Source organism: Candoia aspera, chromosome 2, assembly GCF_035149785.1.
Source record: "Candoia aspera isolate rCanAsp1 chromosome 2, rCanAsp1.hap2, whole genome shotgun sequence".
Taxonomy (NCBI): Eukaryota; Metazoa; Chordata; class Lepidosauria; order Squamata; family Boidae; genus Candoia; species Candoia aspera.
This window is the reverse complement of record NC_086154.1, coordinates 215,857,138-215,881,734: the sequence shown is the minus strand read 5'-3', so window position 1 is coordinate 215,881,734 and position 24,597 is coordinate 215,857,138. Positions and strand designations below refer to the sequence as shown.

General features: G+C 35.9%; 1 protein-coding gene across 4 annotated transcripts in view; it reads left to right on the top strand.

Annotated features, from left to right (window-relative positions):
- The window catches only part of YTHDC2 (YTH N6-methyladenosine RNA binding protein C2), a 35,095-nt gene extending 10,702 nt beyond the window's left edge, over positions 1-24,393 (top strand). For 2 of the 4 annotated variants that reach the window (XM_063295332.1, XM_063295336.1), the window contains 25 exons: positions 466-573; positions 737-882; positions 1,416-1,551; positions 1,957-2,083; positions 4,144-4,209; positions 5,310-5,488; positions 6,540-6,636; positions 6,729-6,816; positions 6,957-7,037; positions 7,294-7,376; positions 7,646-7,751; positions 9,255-9,374; positions 9,816-10,088; positions 11,176-11,302; positions 12,272-12,477; positions 13,529-13,724; positions 14,663-14,772; positions 15,811-16,103; positions 16,241-16,279; positions 17,446-17,508; positions 18,077-18,254; positions 20,362-20,565; positions 22,764-22,946; positions 23,223-23,325; positions 23,814-24,393. In XM_063295332.1, coding sequence (XP_063151402.1) covers positions 466-573; positions 737-882; positions 1,416-1,551; positions 1,957-2,083; positions 4,144-4,209; positions 5,310-5,488; positions 6,540-6,636; positions 6,729-6,816; positions 6,957-7,037; positions 7,294-7,376; positions 7,646-7,751; positions 9,255-9,374; positions 9,816-10,088; positions 11,176-11,302; positions 12,272-12,477; positions 13,529-13,724; positions 14,663-14,772; positions 15,811-16,103; positions 16,241-16,279; positions 17,446-17,508; positions 18,077-18,254; positions 20,362-20,565; positions 22,764-22,946; positions 23,223-23,303 — 3,290 coding nt within the window. In that variant the 3' untranslated portion in view covers positions 23,304-23,325; positions 23,814-24,393. The remainder of the gene's footprint in view (positions 1-465; positions 574-736; positions 883-1,415; positions 1,552-1,956; positions 2,084-4,143; positions 4,210-5,309; positions 5,489-6,539; positions 6,637-6,728; positions 6,817-6,956; positions 7,038-7,293; positions 7,377-7,645; positions 7,752-9,254; positions 9,375-9,815; positions 10,089-11,175; positions 11,303-12,271; positions 12,478-13,528; positions 13,725-14,662; positions 14,773-15,810; positions 16,104-16,240; positions 16,280-17,445; positions 17,509-18,076; positions 18,255-20,361; positions 20,566-22,763; positions 22,947-23,222; positions 23,326-23,813) is intronic. The other 2 variants (XM_063295335.1, XM_063295333.1) reach the window with 2 other exon arrangements.
- The last annotated feature ends 204 nt before the right edge of the window (positions 24,394-24,597 follow it).

Sequence of the window (24,597 nt, the reverse complement as noted above, 5' to 3'; positions counted from 1 at the left end):
AAATAGCGGAAGAGCTATAACTGATATTTGCAAGAAGATAAAGAGGAGCTGTAGTAATTGGTAATATCCTACTATGAGGTTCAGAAATGAACGTGGTTTATATTAGATAGGGTAGATTATAGAAAGAGTCATGATGTAACTTTAGAGAAAGGTAAATCTACAATTTTACTTAGAACTGCTGTAAAGAAGATCAGAAGCCACTTCTTTGTATCTTTTTTCTTTTCTATTTTTCTTATACTTTTTTCTTTTTTTCCTTTGTACTTTAGCTTTCTCTTTTATTTCTTTTTCTTTTTTCCTTCTTACTTTTTTCCTTTGTATTTGTTTTTACTCTTATTTTTAAAAAATTCAGTAAAACTATATTTAAAAAAATGTTTAGATGATCTCTAAAAACACATCTTTATTACAACTCATTATTGGCAGTTCAGAATGAACTCTGGATATTTGTAATAATGTTTCTGTTTCCAGTTCCAGGAAGACCATTTGAAGTAAAGGAGATGTTTTTAGAAGACTTATTAAGAAGTACAGGCTATACAAATAAAGAGATGATTAAATATAAAAAGGAAAAACAGCGAGGTGGGTCTCTATTTTTGCAGATATTGGAAAATGTTTTGATTGATATAAAAAACTGCAAAATGGGGGGAGGCTCTATAAAATACAGTGAAAAACCCTAGCAAGCAAAATCTATGCATTCAATCTTGACTTTTTTCTTTATGTAAAACATAAATGTGCTATCTAGAAGAAAAACAACAGACAACTTTGACTGAGTGGTATTCCGCACAAGATAATAGCAAACCGGAATTGCAACGGCAGAGAGCGGTTCCAAATGTAGCTGAAGAATATGAGCTGCTGGATGATGGGGGTGACACAGTCTTCAGTCAACTGGTATGCACTATTCTAAGATCTCCAGTATTTTATATTGGATAGGAATGGTTATGAAACAGAAACTGTGCCTAAGCTTAGGCTCTGCCAGTGCACATCAAGCTCTGGTTGGTGTATCCTTTTCACAAACATCTACGTAAGCATGCCCATATTTCTAACTGTACAGAAATGTTAGAAGACAGGGAAAGTCAGATTTCTGCTTCAACTTTCCACATTATATTCTATTGTGCTTTTCAATTTTTGCATAAATTTTCATGATTTTATCATTCTGTCTCTTAATTAAGCTCATGCTTTATTTATTCTGTATCATATAAAGTTGAATACATATAAATGAGGGAGCAGTTTATATTGACATAGTCAAGGATATACATGAATTTGTCCTAACTTTATAGTAGTAAACAGCATTAAAGCTGTAAGATTTAAAAAGTTTTGAAATTTTGAAACTTTTTGCCAGTTTCAGGATATATGATGGAATGGTTTTAAAAAATGGTTTTTAGGAGTTTCCAAGTGATGTTAAAATGTATTTTTATTTACAGGCTGAAAAAGATGTTAATTGTCTTGAACCTTGGCTAATTAAAGAAATGGATGCTTGCCTTTCTGATATTTGGCTGCATAAGGACATTGATGCTTTTGCACAAGTGTTCCATCTTATCTTAACTGAAAATGTCAGTGGTAAGTTTTTACTGAATGAGTTACTGAGTTATCTAATCATAAATGGCCATGCCATTTGACTAGAAAATAATCCAGCTCTGGTTTTGTGGAATTCTGAATAATAATTTTGAAATGTTTGATTATTCCTAAATAATTGGCCTATGTGACTCATGAATCATCACCACTTTTTCCTGTGTCTGTGTTTTCTCAAATAATGAAGCTTGATCTTGAACAAGCTGTCTAGTAAATGTGCATAGAATTGTACGTAACAGCCAAAATAATTAATATTTGATCAATTCAATTTTTAATGTTTTGTGAGAATAGCAGAATATTTTGACAATCTTGGAAAAATAGTTAAAAGTCTGAGCAATTCATAAATAATATTCTAAAACTTATTCCCACCATCCATTCCACCCCTCTCCCCAGTTGATTACAGGCACAGTGAAACAAGTGCGACAACATTAATGGTAGCTTCTGGAAGAGGCTTCTTGAATCAAGTAGAACAGCTGATTAGTATGGGAGCAAATGTTCATATCAAATCATCCAATGGCTGGTAAAAATATCAATTTTTTTACATTGTTTTTCTCTGGGGGGTACATGTGGATAAAAGGGGGGGGAACAAAAACAGATTAATTCTAATATTTGATGAATATTTCTGTTTCTGATCATGCTTTAATATGTAGTGTCTGTCAGTGCCAAAAATAAGGTAATATCTCAAAAGTAAATCTGACACAATTTAACTCAACTTGGAGACCATTCTTTCATTATAATTCTATATATCAATTTGTACCCTATCTGAAATTTGGGTTTTTCTTAACATAAAGTCTTAATAATCTAACGCTAAAGAATCTGTTAAATCAGAATAGACGTTCAGTAGCTTGGCTTAATGATTACTGCTGTTGATTTTTTATATATTGCTTGGATTTTAACAATGATTTGTAGTTTTCGAAGCAATTTAATATATTCAGTTACTTAAAACTGGTTATTAAAATACTGAAAATTCTTACCTAATTCTCTGATGCTTGTAATTTTTTCTCTTTTTTGGTTTTTTCTCTATCTTTTTTTCTTCTTTCAAAATGCTTAATAAAAATATAATTTAAAAATATATAGTATCAATGAAGGATATTTTTCTAATACTCTGATATTAATCACAGCTTTGAAATACATAGTATCATAGATACTTTGAAGTTGAAAACCTGAAGTTTAACCTATGGATTGGAACATGGCAAGAAGGAAAAAAGGATAATATTGGTCATGATTTATTGAAAGATGTAATATACTAAAAGTGCCTTCACTGTGCTGATTATTATATCAGTTGGTTATGTGCCATCAAGTCGGTGTTGACTTTTAGTGACCACATTGATAGATTTTCTCCATGATGATCTGTCCCTAACCTGATCTTTCAGGTCTTCCAATAGTGCATCCACTGCCATCGTAACTGAATCCACCCATCTTGCTGCTGTTCATCCTCTTTTTATCTTTCTTTCCACCTTTCCCAGCATTAGCGCCTGGTCATTTGCGCCTCGAATGAGAACTTTGGGTTGATTTGTTCAGTGATCCATTTGTTTGTTTTCTTGGTTGTCCATGGTATTCTCAGGAGTTTTCTCCAGCACCAAAGTTCAAAAGTGTTAATATTCTTCCTATCCTGCTTCTTCAAAGGTCCGACTTTCGCTTTCATAGAGTGTCACAGGGAATACCATTGCTTGCACTATTCTGATCTTGTAGACATAGTTACATCGCTGCATATGAATACCTTTTCTAAGGCCGTCATGGCTGTTCTACCAAGCTCTGGTCTGCAGCATATTTCTTAACTGCTTGTTCCTTTACCAACTACAAGTCATACGCGTAACATACCTAAGGCTGGGGATAACAAGCAAAATGGGCTCAATTACCATCCTGGCCCAATGCACAGGAGAAAAACCAGGACTTCATGGCTCTGTGAAAGGTTGATAGGATCAGGACTGCTGAACCCTTGCAGGGTCGGGGAGTGGGGGAAGAGGGGAGCTCATTCCAAAGCGCAGACACAATAATAGAGGAGATGCATTTTCTACATCCCATTAGATGGCACTACCTCAGAGATGGGATCTATAGCGTCCCCACCCTGTGCAACCTGGTTAGACTGGCAGAAATAACAGGAGATAGGTGGTCCTGCAAATAACTAAGCATATTTCAACAGAGAAAAATAATTACTTTTTCATACACCATAGATTACTTGTGTTAGTAGCCAGTTGTTGAAGGTCCAACCTTAGAAGTCCAAATATTATGAAGATGCTCTTTTGCTATCATAAAGAGACTCATTAATTTATTTAAGAGTAAACAAGATTACAAATCAGGTTTGTCCAAATTCTTCGAAAGAGATGTTTTGCAATGCAAAGGAGCATGTACAAAGCACGTTTCTTGCAACTATTAAAGCAGCCATGTTTTTTTCTTGGCTTATGTAGCTGTTTTATAAGCTGTTTGCAGCTCTTTCTGCATGGCTTACATATCATTGTGACACATCCCTTTGGAAAGATTTTCATGACTATTCAAATCCCATAATGAATATAGCTAAAGAGTATTGAAAATGTTTCATTGTTGTGCATAAGCCAAACATTTTATTGAATACTTTTACAGGACAGCTTTGGATTGGGCTAAACATTTTGGACAGACAGAAGTAATTGACCTGCTAGAATCCTATTGGTAACGTATTTACTGATACTGAAATGCACTACAAAAATCTATCAAAGTCTTGTTCATGATTGGGGTGCTCTTGATATCTGATTTATGGAGATCCTTTACTTAACATAATTCTACATAGGTCTTTGGAATATTTCTTGAAGCAGATTAAGCTTTTTAAAAAAGGAAATTTCACTGTAAAGTTGAAATAGGAAAAAGAGTGCAGACAGTTTATTTTCTTCTTGATGCATATGTTAATTCCAGGTTTAAAGCCAAGCTACCTCTAAAACAAGATATTAATGGTCCTTGCAAAATTAGCAAATTATTTCTTTCTGTAATTTAGCCTGTATTTGAAAGATATGAAATAGGATGAGCTGGAACATTATTGAACAGCAATTGTAGTATGGGAAGAGATTTAAAAAATGAAGTAATTTAATATGAAACGTATATATTTTTTTTTAGTGTTGACATCTATTAAATATTTCCACAGAGTGGTAGACATATTTTATTTCAAGCTCAGAACAGCACCACCTGAAACATTCCATCAGAACGTTCTGAGTTTGCTGTGTTCTGAAACTCAAAATGACTCAAATATTCTGTATTCTCATCTTTGAGCTATAGAAACCATTGGGAACTTGGAATTAATGCTTAACCTCCTTGCCTTTCACCTTGGTGCCAGTAGAGTAAATAGGTTGGTAGTTCATACTGACAGTGTTAACTGTGTTGCTCTTTACGGGGATTAATTTTTTAATGTTTTAAAACAGTGAATTGAACAAATAAAGTGTGTGGGTAAGATTATGGAGTAATTGAAGTTAGTTTTGTGAACCTATTCCATTCAGATAAATTGAATGGATTATTGACCAGGACAGAATTACTATGAACATTGCATTGGCTCTGTAGGATTTTGAGAGTGAAAGGGAAAATAGACAAAAAGCTCTCCATTAATGAATGTCTTTGTTAAATCAATGCCTTGCGTTCATAGAAAGATTCCTTTGTGGTTTCCAAGTATTTGTGAAATTGAAAAAAAAAACATTTTCGACTTCCTATTTTTGATCTTCAATGAAATGTGGTTCAGTATTTTATAAGTGTTATCTTACCTTATTTATCTCTACTACATATTTCAGTGCCTCATTAGAGTCTGGTAATCTAGATGAAAGTTCCTTGGTCCATGCTAATGCTAGTGAACTTAGTGCAGAAGATCGAGAACTCCTGAAAGCTTACCACCACAGTTTTGATGATGAAAAGGTGGATCTTGACCTGATCATGCATCTACTGTACAACATCTGTCATAGCTGTGATGCAGGTAATGTCCATATAGTTATGTCCCATTTTAATACATTATTTCATATCAAGGCTTGCTTGCTTGCTTGCTTTATTGATTGATTGAAGGCTTTTTATTGCTCAATCCTGGTCACTCTGGATGGCTAGAAATAAAAAAAACTGTAAAAACTCTGAAAGACCTGGATGAAAAGATATGCTGAAGATCAGTGTGTAATGATTGCCTACTCTAATAGACTCAGACTCACAAGCAGGAACTTAATGATATCTGATTTATTAAAGAATAGTATGCAAATACAGAGAAAGCTGAGAATGAGCAAAAGCGCGCCAAATACAAACTAAAAACCCTTGGCTCAAATGTAATCCCTCCCCTCGCCCTGCCGTTGCAAACTCCCCCACCCCCCCAGCTGCTGGTAACCGTTTCTGCTGATGTCCTGGGAAAGGAACCTTGAACGCACAAGATAACCCAAACACATTCCAATCCAGCTACTAACATATAACAATCCCACGAGATGGAATCCTCCTCCCCTCCCAGACAAAACACGCATCAGCCAAATGACATGCGAAACGTTACGATGTACCAGCAACATTGGAACGGTGAACATGACACAGTGACTGAACGATGGATTACTTGTATTATACTCTGGCATGTATCCCAAGGCCAGTGTGTACATTTTGTGAGATTGAAAGAAAAGAATACAATATGTTTTTGTATTTTTTCAGCAGCATGTGATTGAATATTCTCACTCTTTCCTGCAATTAATTATGTTTTATGAGCAAGGCCTAAATGCATACAAATGAAATTGGGGAGATTTTGTTTCACATTCAGTTCTGTAGGCAATAAGCCTCATCTTGCTTTTGTTTCCATTTGTAGCACATTCCCATTCAGCAATTATTTGAACTAGCTGACAATAAAGGAACTCTTTAGGAAGTGTTTGAATTCTCAAGCTAAAGACAGCATACATAATTCCTCAGAATTCTGAGGCTACTTTTATCATTTGTGAGAAGTTTGAGTGCAACAATAACTAGAATTGCTTAGGTTCATCTTCCTTTAGCATTTGAACTTTGTTTTACAGGTGCAGTTTTAATTTTTCTTCCTGGGTATGATGAGATAGTTGGATTGAGGGATCGCATACTATTTGATGACAAGAGATTTGCTGATAATGCTCATAGGTAAAAGTTTATATATATTTATTTCAAATGGCTTTTTGTTTTACTTTACAAAACTATTTCTTTGCTATTTCATTCTGATTTTTTGCTATCAGATTCCAGGTGTTTATGCTGCACTCAAATATGCAGACATCTGACCAGAAAAAGGTTCTTAAGACTTCTCCTCCTGGCATCCGCAAAATAGCAAGTATCAAATGACTTTAGTTATTTAATGATTGTTCCTTCTTTCACATTTATTATTTATTATTATTTAAATTTATATCACCACCCATCTCCCCAAAACATTAACTGTCATTACAAGGTTGTTATTTTTGCTTCTGCAGATACTTTCTACAAATATTGCAGAAACCAGTATCACAGTAAATGATGTTGTTTTTGTGATTGACTCAGGAAAAATGAAAGAGGTATGCTACCTTTAGTGTATTTTTTAATTAAAAATTATTTGTTAGAAAAATTTAATGAAAGCAAAATATGTTGGCATTACTTGCATAAGGTAATAAAATTATTATATTATTATATGACATAATTTCATAGTTAAGTGAAATATAACTTGGTGTTCATTTCTATATCATATTAACTGCCAAGAGTTGGAGGAATATAAATATAATTAATAAATAAATGTAGATAGTTTATAATGTAGATATTTTCTTAACATTCTAGAAGTCCTTTGATGCACTAAATTGTGTAACTATGCTTAAGATGGTGTGGATTTCTAAAGCAAGTGCTGTTCAGAGGAAGGGCAGGTAATATAAAAAATTTTCTTTTTCTGAGCTGGCATTAGAGATGGTCAGTATTTTTTAAAGGTACCTCATAAAAAGAAATCTATTTTCCAGACCTGACAAGAAACACTCACAGGTATATAAAATTAAAAGTGGGAAGAACATTTTCACTTGTAAAAGAAATTTTAATGAATGAATTTTTAATTGAAAATTTATTTACAAGTCTGCTTTTATAATTTACTTACATACTTTTTAATGTTTTAATTCATCTTAAATAATGTTTTACTTCTAAGGGCAGGACGTTGTCGACCTGGAATTTGTTTTCGACTTTTCAGTAGACTAAGATTTCAAAATATGTTGGAATTTCAGACTCCTGAACTTCTAAGAATGCCTCTACAAGTGGGTAATTTTTATTCTACTAAGTCTGTTAGGCCCTCGTAATACTTTGTTTGAGTTTAAGCCGTGGTTTGTTTTACTATGGTTTGTTGAATCAGCTGGTATGATTTGGCTCACAACTAGCCTATTAACTAGAGGGGCTTAGCACCAGCTGTGAAATACAACAGTGGTTTAATTCAACTAATACCCCCAATTCAGTTTTCATTAATCATAATTTAGAAACGGTGATTATAGAAATGTTGGTTTCTTTTACTTTCTGATATTTTTATCAATTAAGTTCATGAGTTTGTTTCTATATCCAAGAAGTAGCCTGAGGAGACAAGAAAATATGAAATGATGGTTTCTAGGTTCAGATACCCTACCAGTGTGTGTGTGTGTGTGTGTGTGTATGTATATGTATGTGTAAGACTGAGTCTGGCTTGTTCAACAAACTGTAAAACGAACTCTGGTTGATCCCTATGTGCAATGCATATGCAGTGAATATGTAGACAATGATTATATTGAAAGCTGTTTTGGAGGCATTGCATGGAAAACCTCAAAATCTTTTGAATTATTTAAAATAACCTAGTACTTTTCAACTGTGCTAAATACTGAATGGGATAGTTACGCACATTTTTATCAGATTTTGCATAAATTAGATATCCTGCATTTCAGCCCCACTGTCCCTTGAACAAGAGCTTTGTTAATATGATGCAGTGTTGAATCTGGTGATAACTAGTGTTGTGGGGTTTCTTTTCATGCCTGCATATACAGCATTGCCTGGAATAATGGTAAAGGTGCAAGTCTCGACCTTTTTTTTTTTTTTTTTGCACCAGAAAAATATTTTTAAATCACTGAAATTTCACAGGTTTTCAGAAATCAAATGACAAAGTCTGGCACCTCATGTGATTTCAGCATTTGAAAAAAAAATTAACAATTTAGGGTTGCTGCAGGCACTTTGGTGCTTCTGTATTGCCAGCTTCTGTTTCAGCATGTCAAAGAAACTAATATTTTTTTAGATTTCCCTTTTTATGTTGTAAGTAAATATATGCAGTTGAATTACAATCCTAGGCATGCTTATTTGTGAGTAAGACCAGCTGAGTTTCCTGGGCATTTTTGTTTTGTTTTGTTGCATTTTGCTAAGTCTGTAGTGAGAGTTACTAAAGATTAAGATTTGATTTTATATTATCTAATTATTCCTGAATGTCAGAAGACAGTAATTGCTTGTGCAATGGCTTATTTAATCATCTGGTAACCAGCATTAATTTTTAGGAAACATCAGGAGAGTAAATAGGTATGATAAATATAAGATTTATAGATGCTGAAGTGGAACTGCAAGTTTGTAGACTAATGTTTTAGAAGATTCCTTCAATCAGAGTAGTTTTCTTAGCCACTTAAATTGCTACAGTGGGTAGAAGAAATTGATAAAAATAAATACCCCATTCCATTACTGACATCTAAGTAGACATGTGTAAGATTGTACTATAAATGAAGTCATCATCTGAAAAAGGTATCTTTATATTGTAGGAGCTGTGTTTACATACAAAATTGCTGGCTCCCATCAATTGTCCAATTGCTGACTTCTTAATGAAAGCTCCAGAGCCACCTCCTGCTTTAATTGTGCGAAATGCTGTGCAGTTGCTTAAGGTGAGTAAATAGAATGAGCTTCAGTTTCTGAATTTTTAACTGTTACTTTGATAGTGCTTCCACAGTAGAGTCTAAACTATAATTTCAGTAAAAGTTCAATTACCATTCCTTGCTGCAATGAAGACTTAAAGTGAAACATTAAAAAGACATTAAACATATGATGTCCTGGATTTATAGGAGTTGTATTTAAAAAAAAAAATCTTGAGGATACCAAATTTCTTGCCTCTTCCTTAGGTTGACAAGCCAAAAGGAATTTTCAGACGTGAATATTTGTATATATTTCATAGCTGTACATACATAACTATTTCCTTTGTAACTGAATTAAATTCTGACAGGAGAAATACTAAATTAATTTGAATTTGAACTTTAATTACTGCCCAGAAAAGATATGGATTATGCATGTCTCTCTATGTTAACCTTGCTTATAATTTGTTTTAATAGACCATAGATGCTATGGACACCTGGGAAGATTTAACAGAACTTGGCTATCATCTGGCTGACTTACCTGTAGAGCCCCATCTTGGGAAAATGGTTCTCTGCGCTGTTGTTCTGAAGTGCCTGGATCCTATTCTGACCATCGCCTGCACTCTTGCATATCGTGATCCTTTTGTGCTACCCACACAGGCTTCTCAAAAACGTGCAGCCATGCTGTGTAGAAAACGATTTACTGCAGGAACATTTAGTGACCATATGGCCCTTCTTCGGGCTTTCCAGGTATTGTATGTTTATTTACTAAAAGAATATTTAACAATTCATGTTTAATTATCTGAAAGAGATGAGCTGTTTCAGCTAGATCAAATCATCTTGAAAAGCTACCTTAGAAATAATATAATTAGGACAGAGGCAGTTATTACGCCCTTGTAAATCTAATCTATGTTGTTGTTAGTTCCTGTCTCCTTTTTGCTGCTGCCAGCTAGCCTCTGCTTGCCATCTGCTACTTGTTTCCTTCTTTCATTGCTGCCAGCTGTCAAAGGACTATAGTGTTGTGTTGATTTTGTGTATATTCTCTGTTTTTTCTTTGCACCTTTCAAAAATTCCATCTTTAAGCTGTGTTAAAAGTAGGGAGCCTCTGCAGCCTGCACTTCTAGCTCTTGTAGTGCTGTAACATGGTTAAATTTTCAGCTTGCTAAAACTTTTAAAAATTTCCTTAAAATATGATAGAAATAATACACCTTATTTTCAGATTTTTTTTTATCATGTATAAGTTGAAATAACAGAAGAAAAAAATTCTGAAGATTATGCTGTGGGAAAGGCACATTCATCTCTTCTGTGTGTCTAAAGAGGGATTGTTATAGAGCTGTCCTTTGGTGTCTTTGGTACCTATAAGAAAAGGGTAATGCAGGGCTCAAGAAGTCCTGTCCATTGATTTGAAAAGTGTTGCTCTCTTCATTGCTGTGTGGGAAATTGCTTCTGTCAGTTTTATTTCCCAAATATACTCATTGGCTATGGGAACACTTGGGGCTTATGGTGTTCTCTCAGCTGTTACTACTGTCCTGCCCTCAAGAAGACACAATTCAATGGAGTTGAAGACTTCTGCAACTCCAGATAAATTGCCCCAGAGGCAGTGGAATGGTCTTTCATTTGGATTTGTGGATTGGATTGGTTAATCTGATCCTTCACTCAGAGGGCCTGCAGAACCAGAATAGATATTGCTTGGCTGTGGTTGTAAGTTTGAGAGATGGGAAGACATAAAGTAATTCTTGAAAGGGCATTAGGTTTGGAAAGGCCACGGAAAATGTATTATGTGCCTATCAGAAAAAAAAGTGTTGTTCTCCGCACTTTAAACCAGTATGTTTGGCAGGCATGGCAGAAAGCGCGCAGTGATGGCTGGGAAAGAGCTTTTTGTGAGAAGAACTTCCTTTCTCAGGCAACCATGGAGATTATCATAGGAATGAGAACACAACTGCTTGGGCAGCTGAGAGCATCAGGTACAGATCTGTATATTCATATGTATTATGAATTATGATATTTATAGAATAATAACAAATACCATGTCTTGGGTCCATACATAGAAAGTCTCAGTAACTTCTCACAATAACTTCTGTTACGGCATTTGATTTGCTATGTTTGAAAGAGTAAGCTGCTATAATTATTCAAGCCACATTGCAGTATTCACTATTGAGACACATAGTAAATACTACGTTTTACTCTGGTTTCCTGATATGAAAAGAAAGGGACGTCAATAGATATATGTAGATTAATAGTCAAGTGGAAGGTATTGAAAATCTAGTTCTTTAATAAAAATATCTATAGGCCAGAATTTAAGACAACCTATACAATAAGGTTGAAAATCTAGAATAGTATAAATTATTAATTTATTTATTGTTCAGAATATTACACAGAAATATTATTGAATTGTTAAAGTTCCTATTTTTTATGTTATTTTAAATTTTAGGATAGGAAAAAAGTTTTGATTGTTGGAATCAATTCCATTTTTGTGTAATTTTCTGGGCACCTGTTGGAAAGAAAAAAAATACAAAAAGAGGTTGTTTTTTTAAATTGTTTTAAGTAACAGTCTTCCAGACTGCACTTTCCGAATTCATAGCTAATTCATAAGTATCTCTGCTTGGGTTAGGAATGCCATCACGTTTAACTGCTAATGGTGAAAAAGTATCTTATGGAAGGTTCTGAATTACATAAACTCACATGTCTGCCTGAGCTTGACAACCTGTATGATATTAAGTTATAAAAAGAGACAAAGAAGCATAAATCAGCCAAATAAAAAAGTGGAGAGCAAATCTCCTAGAATCTGTTTTTCAGTAGACTTCATCAGTGCTAAATGTACAATTAATATATCCTAAAAACAACGAGTTAAGAAACTATCCATGCTGATCTATATGTACAAGAGATGAGAATTGTTTATTGAATAATTAACTAGATATTTGTTTCTTTTTCAGGTTTTGTTAGAGCCAGAGGTGGTGGTGATATAAGGGATGTGAACACAAACTCAGAAAATTGGGCTGTAGTTAAAGGAGCCTTAGTAGCTGGAATGTATCCAAATATAGTTCATGTTGACAGAGAGAATGTAGTTTTGACTGGGCCAAAAGAGAAAAAAGTCCGTTTTCATCCTACGTCAGTTCTTAGCCAGCCCCAGTATAAAAAGGTAAGATGATACAGAAGTATTAGGGTTGCAGTCCTGGCCCAAGGGGAAGAAAGAATTGGGGATAGCCGTCAAAGCAGATACCATGAGCCTTCTAAACTGTGTAGTTACTTTTAAAACTTGGCTCATTCTAGCACACTTTGTGAAGCAGCTCTTTCAAGTGCTTTCCACACCTTGCTTTTTAGATTTGGAAAAAAATCTATGGTCAATGGGCAATTCAGTCCCCCAAATGTTTGGGATGCCTTTTCCCATGAGGATTTCTCTCATAATGTACCAGGCTTTAAATCATAACTAAATGTGAAAAGTGAAAACTAATTTGCCAATTGGGCAGCTTAAAGGGAGATTAAAGAGTTCAGCTCTTGAGATAAATGTGTATTTTTGAAGACAAGTAAAAAGGTAAAGTCTTTTTAAAATCGAGTGTGACTCTTGGTGATTTCATGGACACATCCATGAGTTTTCTTAGCAGCGGTATAGAAATTATTCGCCACTGTTTTCTTCTGGGACCTCTTTTCATCTTTCCGGTGCAGCCTAGAGCTTTTGTTTTCCTTGAAAGTCTCCCATCCAAATACTAAGCAGGTCTGAATCTGCTTAGCAGATGGAAGCTTAACTAAAAACATGCAACTTCAGGTTATGAGCTACATGAATACTCTCCATGTATTTCATCTTTTATAATTGGTGAATGTATGTGAAATAGTATTGTGTGTCTCTTTGTACACACATGCATACACACAGACATATTTAACGTATTTCTTTTTATGAAGCATGGATTTGTTTATTAGATTTGGCATTTAACTGCATTTTTTGCTACACGGTATTAAGAGTTATTTCTAGAATACAATAGCCTGTTTGGCTTTCAGAGAACTAAAATTTATTTATATGGAGCTATAGAAATCTCCTAAGTTTAAAAAAAACTCCACAGCTGCCTAGATTAATAATCTGACATTAAGTGATCCCAATTCATTTCTTGCAAATTTGTGCAAGATAGCTTACAAATGGATGTTTTTGAATTGTCTCTTTTGTGCTGGAAAAAACCACTTTGTTGAACTGCTTACAGATTCCTCCTGCAAATGGCCAAGTAGCAGCTATTCAGGCACTCCCCACTGACTGGCTTATATATGATGAAATGACAAGAGCCCACCGAATAGCCAATATCAGGTGCTGCTCAGTTGTGACTCCAGTCACAGTGGCCCTCTTCTGTGGATCAGCTAGGTTGCCAAGTAATGCTTTACAGGAGCCTTCTTCCTTCCGAGGTAGAGTATTCTTATTCCTTTAATTTATGTTTTAAAAAATCCTTGAAGCTTGATGGTTGAACTACTGGATCAAAATGTCAACATACATATAAAGGGTTATTTCTGTTGCATGTGTTATATAATGTAAATCTGATCATGATTTTTTAAAGGGGTGTGTGAAAGAAAAATGGGTGGTTGCTCTTGTTTTTTCCCCCCATTAAAATATAGCTTCCATAATTAATATTGCTGAAATTGTTGGACTCCATTTTCTTGAAATTTGAAAAGGCTTCATGCATAATGGATATCTTACATGGAAATACTTCATTATATGCAACAGCAGAAAACCTGTATAATTTATTTTGTGTTTGTAGATGAGTTCAGTTAATGTACATGGACTTCAGCATCCTTATGAATTTCCTTTGTCAGATACATCATAAAATTGTACTGTTTCTATGTAAAACAGGTAGACAATGTTTTGATGGCAGGGACCATAATTATTATTTTGGGCCAAGGTTTGAGGCTGCAGTGGTTGGAACCATGCCATATGTTTGGGTGGGAGAAGATTAGTAAGACTTACTTTTCTTGAGGTTTTAGGGTGACAATTTTAAAACAACATTGAGCTTATTTTAAGGTTTCTGCTACAATTCTTGTCTGTTTCCTACCTTCAGATTGGAGCTGTCAGTTTGCAGCAGTAGTGATCAGAAGGAATCTGAAAGTTGGTTGCAGAAGATAGAGGCCACAGTTTGCCATCCTTGTTATAGGAGCAAATATAAATTTCATGTTAGATTTACATGAACTGATTTCCATACGTTTATATTTGACAGAAATTGAATTTCTTTAATTATTAATTCTCTACTTTAGAGAATTCTTAATACAGATCAATCTTTAAAATCTCAAATTGTTAATTTAAATACTGTTTATAAATGACTGATACATAGGATCCCTGTTTTCTAATATAGTTGATGGTGTCCCTAATGATAGCAGTGATAGTGAAATGGAAGATCGAACAACTGCAAACTTGGCTGCTTTAAAATTGGATGAGTGGCTCAATTTCAAACTAGATCCAGAGGTAACTTGACTGCTAAGAAACATTTAATAAAGTTTTTTTTCTAAGAGAAATATTTGGTCTTATAAGTTGCTTAAAGGCTTCTAAGATGAGGATTCAAAATTTAGATCAAAGGAAAAACAATACTACTATACACTTTGAATAAACAAGTATCATAGTGATCTTGCATTTATCTGTGTAGCTGTATTTGGAATCCAATTGCTGAAAAAAAGAAAGTGGGGTGATTTTGGAAATGAAGAGTTGAACAATTTGAGAAGAAATGAAAGGTTTGAGGATTTATTTTAAAAAAATCAAGGATGATGTGGAGAAAGAATGTATAGATATCCCTTCCTAGCACAATTATGAAATCACTTTTTGAAATTGGTTATCAGTAGGTTCAAATGTGTCATAATTAAGATGGCATTTGTTGCCACACAATGTGGCAATGGCTACTGGCATAGATAGCTTTAAAAGGGGGTAGGTTAAACCTTCAGAGAGGTTGTAAATCAACAACTGCTCGCTCTGACATCTAAGTGGAAGTCCTGAACTTGGAAGTAGTATGCTGCTGAATACCAATTTCAGATCAGACAATAAAAGTTGAATGTTGAGGGAGGTAACATAAGGCTTCTTTTCTTTCTCTCTTATTTTGACTGTGTGCAAAAATTAAAATTCAGACCACTTAGTTATCCTCTAGGTATCCATGTGAATGGTACTTCAAGGTTATGCAAGTCCAGTTTGCTTTCAGGTCTTTTTCAGTGTCCCTATTTTTGATGTATAATATTGTCTGTAGATTTGCAAATGTTCATGTTCACACATATATGCAAAAGACGAAAAAAGTAATACAAGAAAAATATTCATCTATTTCAGGGGATAAATATAGAATGCAAAAATAAAGTATTTTTATGACTCCTATCATAGATCTTGTGTTTTGTCATTCAGTCTAGTTAACAGTATTGGAGCTGTAGAAAGTTCTGTTTATATAGTTATTTGTATTTGAACTGTCAGGTTTCAAAAAAGCCCTTAAGGTATGAGTGTTAGAATAAAACTTTTTTTTTTTAATAGGCTGCTAGCCTCCTCCTGCAGTTAAGACAAAAATGGCATAGTTTATTTCTCCGACGCATGAGAGCGCCTTCAAAGCCATGGTCTCAAGTTGATGAGGCAACGATACGAGCAATCATTGCCGTTTTGAGCACTGAAGAACAATCTGCAGGTCTGCAGCAGCCCTCAGGAATTGGGCAAAGACCAAGACCTATGTCATCTGAAGAACTTCCCTTAGCATCTTCTTGGAGATCAAACACCAGTCGAAAAAGCTCAGGAGAATCAGAGTTTGCAGATGATGCTTTTAATTCAGAAAGGTTAATATCTTGAATTTTAGTCACCAAATTCTCAGTTATCACAATTCATGTCCTTTCTGCTGAGAGGACAGGAAACCCATTTTTTTAAAAGAGCCCCAATAACAAATGGGAAAATAGTTTTCAGTTTTTTCTTTTAGAAGTGACAGGACCACTGAAGCAGTTTCCTGTTCAGCAAGGTGGGTCACCTCATATTATGGGTTTGTGCTGCTTACGTGAAGAATTTATACCTGTTTCTTGATGCTACATAACCTATACCATCTGTGGGAGGTAAATTAGAGGATTCTGGTTGCTGTCTGCTCTTCTGAGAGTGTGCATGCTCCTGCAGTTGGGTGGGATAGATAGATAGACAGACAGACAGACGACTAAAATTCCATTGCTACCTAAATGTTTTTCTTTTATAGCTTTGCTTTCGTTAACTAAAATATTGACAATGTGCTAAAGTGCATTTGTGCAATTTGGTTTTCTTAGGACTGTATTAAATAATTACTTTCCTAACAGTTTAAAAACATGCTATATTATATGGGAAGATTCTGCTAGTTTTATGTTTGTGGGAGGCCAATATGTAAATAGATTATATTTGCACACAAGTATATATACAAGATCTCTCGCAATATATTTTTCCTATGAGTCCTGCTGAAAGCCAAATAAGTGTCAAAATATATAACACATTTGTGTTAAAACAGTTATCTTCTCAACATAAAGGTAGTTTGGTATCACTAGAACATCACATTCAAGCCATAGAGTTTAAACCATTTTGAAAATAGTTTCCACCTAATAATCTTGACTAAAAAAGTTAATGTACATAAACTTACAAAACATAAGCATTTACAAAAAGACAGATGTTATATTAAATACTTTTACTTTCCGTACTGAACTTTTAAAGAAAAGTCAAATGCCTAGAAAATAGAAGAATGCTCCATGAAAGACTTGAGCATAATGTGAACATAGTTATGTTCGTGTTTGTACAATAGCTTTCAAAACAACTCTCCAATCATTTCTGCCTGCCTGGTACATTTGGGCAGAGTGATTGCATTTCAGGTACCATAAGTTTGTTGTGGTTTTCTGGGACTAACAAAATGTGCCTTCTCTGTCCTTGTCCCTGCCCTCTGGAACAGCATCTCCCCAAAGATACATCTGGCACCCACCCTCCTGGGATTCCAGAAGGTCCTTAAGGCCTGGGGAGCTTTTATTGTTATTGGTTTTAGTCTGGGCTTATTTCACGCTTTCAACCTTCAGTTGGGTATTTGGATATTATAAGCCGCCCAAAATCTTTTTTGAGTGGGTGGCGATGATGATGATGATGATGATACCTGAAATTTACTTAGCCATTTTTCTCTTTCAGAAATACCCCCAAAACAACTTTAAGCTATGATATAAACAAAGACCAGAACAATACAATATTAAGGTAATGTTTCTCTAATAACACTTTTTAAAAGCAAAACAAATTAATAAAAGAAAAATAAACCACATCTATTTTCATACAGTAATGGGTAAAGTCTATTGCATTTACACTAATTGTCAGAATTGTTAGTTTTCCAGGAAGTTAAAGTAACTTTGCAGGAACCCCAAGGGTGGGAGATTGTTAGGCTATCTCAGACCATGGGCTGGAGATATTAGACAGTATTATACCAATACCTTCCCACTCCCAAATCTCAAACCTAGCTTCATGATGACAGAGCCCAGCAATACCTTGGAAACAGTTAGGTATTTCCATATTTCTGAACTATTTACCTAACACCAGGTGTGGTTAGGCCATATAATTTTGCTATGCTATAATGAGCAGATAGTCTTGCTGATGTCCATATAAAATGTGCTTCATTTGATGGACCTGAAAACAAGATCTGAATCCCTTTAAATGCAAGTATGTGCAACTTCTTCAGGAATTCTTTTAAAAGAACATTAAAGCTGCTGCAACTCTGGTTAGAACCATAGTTTAATTTTATTAAACACTGCATTCTGCTTTCCATTTACAGAGTGTTAATGAAGTCTACATCTCCAGCACTTCACCAACCACTGAAATACAAAGAAAGAGGTGTTCTGCATTCCAAACGAAGTACAGATGACAGGGCAGACCAGGCATCTGTGAAATCTACAGATAGCATCAGTTATCCCAGCCCCTGTGCCAGTCCTTCTCCTCCATCATCTGGAAAGGTATAGTACTTTGAAATCCTAATAGAAAATAATGCAAATTGAAGAACATTTGCTGAAATTCAAAACCAAACTAAAACAAGTCTACAGTGGTGCTTAAAAGTTTGTGAACCCTTTTGAATTTTCAATATTTCTGCATGAAATATGACCTAAAACGTGATCTGTTCTCCACATAAGTTCTAAAACTAGGTAAAGAGAACCCAGTATACAAATGAGTCAGTGTTTTGGGTGGTTGTATTGCTCCATGACCCTCTTTCTCTTGACCTTCAGTTCATGGATAGATACCCTGACATTTTCCTGTAGAATTTGCTGGTACAATTCAGAATTCCTAGTTCCATCAACAATGGTAAGCCATCCTGGTTCAGAGGCAGCAAAGCAGGCCCAAAGCATGATACTGCCACCATGTTTCACAGTTGGGATAAGGTTCTTATGCTGGAATGCCATGCTTGCCTTTGGCCGAACGTAAAACTTTTCATTCAAGCCAAAAAGTTCTATTTTGGTCTCATCCATCCACAGAACATTCTCCCAGTAGACTTCTGGCTTATCCACATGGTCTTTCGCAAACAAGACAGGCAGCAGTGTTCTTTTTGGACAGTAGTGGCTTTCTCTTTGCAATCCTGCCATGCACACCATTGTTGTTTAGTGTTCTTCTGATGTTGGTCTCATTAACACTGACATTCCCCAATGCAAGAGAGGACTTTCGTTCTTTAGACATTACCCTGGGATTCTTTGAGACCCCCTAGAGTATTACACAGCTTGCTCTAGATGTGATCTTGGTTGGTCAACCACTCCTGGGGAGGGTAACGGTGTTAAATTGCCTCTACTTGTACACGATCCTGCCTGACAGTGGACTGGTGGAGTCCAAACTCTTTGGAAAGAGTGTGGACTGGTGGAGTCCAAACTCTTTGGAAAGAGTTTTGTAATCTTTTCCAGCCTGGTAAGCATCAACAACTGTTTTATGGAGATCCTCAGAAATCTCCTTTGTTCAAGCAATGACACAACTTGCATATCTTGGTTGTGAAGGTCAGACTTTGATAGTAAATACCCAGAATTCTATTTTTTAAATAAGGCAGGACCTCCCACACTCACACCTGATTATCATCCCAGGAAGGAGTTAGCTCAGTGTTTTTCACATTTGGCAACTTCAAGCATGCTAGCTGGGGAATTCTGGGAGTAGAAGTCCACACATCTTAAAGTTGCCAAGTGTGAAAAACATTGAGTTAGCTGAAGGACCAGTAGTGTCTATAAAGGAAGCAAGTTGGATGGAGGAGTGAAAGAAGAGAACTAAAACAGCTGTAGAGTGCAAGCAGAAAGGCTGCAGTGAGCCTGGGAAGTGCAGTCAGCTAGGAACTCTATGGACTTGCCTTGTATCCTACCTAGACCACTTCCACATTGCATTGATGGAATATGTACTACCAGATAAGCATCTTGTTACAAAGCATGTGAAACTTGAACACTGACAATGTTTCCTGATGATTTATCCTACTGAATATTTTTAATTATTTTATGCAATATGTGTAGCCTCTTTTTACCACCCTTAAATAAAACTATACCCTCTTACTCAAGTTTTTATATATGTGTAAAACACTCAAGAAAACCAATGTGTTAGCAAGTATTAGGCTAAAGTGAAATGCTTAATGAAGTGGAATAGTGACTCACTTGTATAATCCATTCCACTTTTCTTCTGGCTGCTGTGATTTTTGCATTGTCCCAAGAGGCAAAATACTAATTTGCTCAGGAATCAAGAGCAGCCTTTCCATCTTATGTAGGCTTGGCTATGGTTTGGCTATAAAAACTATGTTTATAACTAATACGATTAAATAAAACCTCCCATTTCCAGATCTGCAGACTACTTTGGGAGATATATTGACAAGCCAAAGCAGAGGGACCAAAGCTGATTGACTCTATACTGCAGTTGTACCAAGTCATCCGTTAATTGCAGAGTGATTGCTATATTTGATTTTGTCCTTAATTTCCAGCATGTAGCATTCATATTCTCATTCTTTTGGTTGGCAGTTCTTGAATTGCTGCAAAAATTGCTTTGTTCTTAAGATTTTTTTTAAACCTTAATCATACATCCCAAGCATTGTAAAATAAATTGCTTTTGCAGGGTTCCAAGTCTCCTTCTCCCAGGCCAAATATGCCAATTCGGTACTTCATTATGAAAAGCAGCAATTTAAGGAATCTTGAGATTTCACAACAGAAGGGGATTTGGTCTACAACTCCAAGTAATGAGAGAAAACTGAATCGTGCTTTTTGGGAAAGTAGTGTTGTTTACTTGGTATTTTCCGTTCAGGGATCAGGGCATTTTCAGGTGAGAACTCTCTAAACTGACAAACTGACTGTAGGCAGTTTACTACATTATTACTAGCATGTAAATTTCTGACAAGTAGTTGATTTGTTAGTTTTATTTTACCCCTAGACAACCCATGACCCGTTAAGTCATCCTTTCAGAGATATTTCATTACCTAAACAGAATGACCACAGGCGGGCAAAAAATCAGTGAGAGCAGGAGCAACTTCTGACTTCCTGCCAGCTTCCCCATTGACTATGCTTGTGGAAAGCTGGCAGGGAGCATTGGAAATCACTCCTCCTCCTCCTTGGCTGACCTGTGGAACTGCCTGTCACTTTTCTGGGGGGAGGGGGAGCTGCGGACCGTGAGAAAAACTGCACCCCTGCTCCCCTTTCTGGCATGTCCCCAAGAGCACCCTCACTCCAGGGAGGAAGAGGGCTGACCCGTCGACCACTGGTGTCCCCCAGCCAGCCCTACCTCACCAGCAGGCATCTGAGTAGCTCCCGCATCCTTCCCTTGTTGCCTATTGCCATTAAGAGATTTCAGATTTTAGCCTTGGTTCCAAAACAGCCAATCGCTGCTTGCCCGTTGAGTCTTGCCTCCAGCAGATTGGGCGCAGGGGCCAGAGAGAGGCAGGAAAGATGGCAGTACACCCCTCCCATCTTCCCTTGCACCATGCAACCTATGGGTTTCTGGGAGGTGCTGTTGGAAGGCACAGTGGTGCTGAAGCGGCCACAGCTTCGCCAAATTTCAATCCTACAGGAGAAATGGGACCCAGATTTTGGACTCATTCTTTAAGTTAGCCCATTCTTGCTCGCTTCAAAAAGGGTTGCCCTATGATGCACCATTTTGCCCAAGTGAAGGTTACAAACAGACAGACACAACAGTTTTAGTAGTATATAAATTACTTCAATGCAAATTGATACTTTCAAAAAATATGCTCTTGTGATATAGTCCTCACTTAACAATGGCAATTGGGACTGGAATTTCTGTTGCTAAGCAATGCAGTTGTAAAGTGCAATGTCATATGGCTGTGCCACTTAGTGATGGAAATTCCGGTATTCCTGGATGCTGTCATTAAGTGAATCACTGGAGTCATTAAGTGAGAATGTCATGTGGTTGCCGTTTGTGACCTCCTGCCGGCTTCCCGTTGATTTTGCTTGTAGAAAGCCAGCAAAGAAGGTTGCAGGTGGCAATCGCGTGACCATAGGAGGCTGCAACGGCCATAAGCACAAGGACTGGTTGTAACTACCCCTCGTTCAGTGCTGTCATAACGGTTGCTGAATGAGTGGTTGTTAAACAAGGACCACCTGTACTCCCTGCAGATGCAAAGTAACATAGATTTATGTCATATGCAGAAAGATTTTCACGTAGAAGCTGATTCAGACATAAGGTTACCCTTCACACATTATTGTGAACGTTCTCATTTGATTTTGATGTATGTTTGAATTAATTGAATTAAATAATCTTAATAGAATTGAAAAGATTTTTTTTCCTAACTAATATAGCAGTGTCTCTTAGAATAGGAAGTAAAGTATCTCAAGAACATTAAAGTTAAACATGAGTGTTGTGATTTTATCACAACTTAATTTTACAGGAATAAATCTCTTTTGGGGATGGATTGGCTTTCCAAGTAAATGAGGTGCTTGCATGTAGGCATAGGGGCTGAGAACCAATAAGGAGGAGGAGGAGGAGGAGGAGGATGCTACAAGCAGTGAAAGAATCCCTTAATTGCTCACAAATAGCTCAATAGGATAATGGGAAGTATCTTTGTATACAGACGGTTTAGAGTTTAAAAACAGTAATGTTCAAATACCACTTTTTACATGTTTGAATATATGTACACACACAGACTGTGTAGAATAGTTTGTGGTTCAGCATGTTGTGGGAGTTCAGCCATTGCCTTAGTCTGTTGTGTGAAACAGACTATCACATTAAACCAAAATATGTTTGGGTATTTGAAATGAACTATAGTATAGCAATACTGTTTTGTTGATTAAGGGCTGGGTTTTAATGTGTTGCATGAGTCCAGCCTATAGAAACACAATTTTTCATTTCCTCCTCTGAAAAATATAAGTGATGAGACCATGAGGTAACATTTTGATAGAGCAATAAAGTCCATTTGTAGCAAATAACCTAGAAAAGATTGTTTTAATACAGAGCTGAAAATTAATAACTTACTTTTATTTAGATAGTTAATCTTGCTAAAATTTCCACAGGGCTTTGCTCGAATGTCTTCCGAGATAGGCCGTGAGAAAAGTCAGGACTGGGGTTCTACTGGATTAGGGGGAGTGTTCAAAGTGGAATGGATTCGGAAGGAAAGTCTTCCTTTTCAGTTTGCTCATCATTTGCTCAACCCCTGGAATGACAATAAGAAAGTACAGATAAGCCGAGATGGCCAGGTATGCTAATTCTTACACTGTAGAATCAGATTTTCTTGTTTCTTTTAGTCTTTATTGTCAATAATGTCTTGATACAAGTAGTTTTTTCAAAGCAATAAAGGGCAGTCTTGTGCACTACTGGAAATATTTCTGGAAAAAATAATCTTTTTGTATTATGAAAATAATACTGAGTCTTATTGCCCCAATTCTGCTTATTTTTATAAAGTGGTTTGCTTTTTATAAGCCAGAATTTAAGTTTTAGCAATTTTGTAAGCCTTTTTTTGTCCTCTAATGTAGGAACTGGAACCTCAGGTTGGTGAACAGTTGTTACAACTGTGGGACCGTATTCCCTTAGGGGAGAGAAACACAGCTGATTGAAAATAAAAGGGCAGATTTTGAGGTAGGTGCTAGCTCCAGGTTGATATGATAAATGAAGGTGTTGAGATGTCCTTCCTTTACAAATGTACTGTAAATTGGGAGCAAGTAGCAGCTTCCATCAAGGCATAGTTAACATAAACACCCAGAGTCCCTCCTTGGGCGGGAGATGGGCAGTGATAAAGTTTAATAAATAAATAAAGTTAGTTAGTTAGTTAGTTAGTTAGATGGTCCATACATGGCACTATACTTAAGGCCAGAAGATGAAGAAGCAGAGCATAAACTCACTGCATCACCGTAGTAGAGGGGAAAAAGAGTCATGCGAGAATGTATCTGTGAGATCATTGCAACACTTTCTTATGTCTCAAGGCATTTTTCCAGAACACGCTTAATTTGTACTGCAGACCTTTGCAAAACAACTGAGAAAACGTCATGATCATTTACCAGAAGACAGATGTTTTGGTTATTGCAAAAATAATAGTTACATTTTAACTTCATCATTCTCCTCTACAGTTGCACCTCATGTGAAATCAATCTAAAATCACCAATGCTCATACAGAAAAGAAATACCATAATGAATAGGATTGAAGGAAAGTAGTGGCATTTTTCAAGCACAGACTGAACCGAATGGGCTGCTGTCACTTTTCACTAAGAAATTTGTTCTCTGCCTTGGAAGTTCCACTGTTTGGACACCAAATCAGACAGAAGCTCCTGGTGAACTATGAATAATGTTATAATTATACTTAATATGTCTTTGAAGAAATAGATAAGTCTACAGTGCATAAGTATTGGTGTTTTTTTTTTAATTAGGTCCTGTTCAGAAATGGGGAAAATAAGCAGTGTGGAAGTTTAAAGGTCTGAACTAATTTTACTGTTGGAGTAAATATATAAATGAGAGCTTCCTCTCTATTTAGACTTGAATCAAACTATTTAAAACTGTATCTTAAGGGTCCCATTTTTCAAAGCTGGTTTCAGGTTGTTTAGTCTACATTCTGTCTAGTATGAGCTCACAAAAACAGCGTTGGGTATTTTTGTATATTCTAGTAGCAGGTAGACCAGAAATAATTTCTTTAGTATCAAAGAAAAGGACTCTGGTCTTAACCATTTAACAGCACCACGTACCTTTTTTCCCTTTCCCACTTTTTAAAACTTTTCTTTTGTGTACTTCTAATTTTTCTTTTTCTTTTTCTTTCTGTGATTCTTATGATTTTAATTTTCTTAACAGCTTACTCTTTACTTATGTCCTTATCTGATTTTACTTATGTCCTTATCTGTATTTTGCTTTTAGAGTGGTATT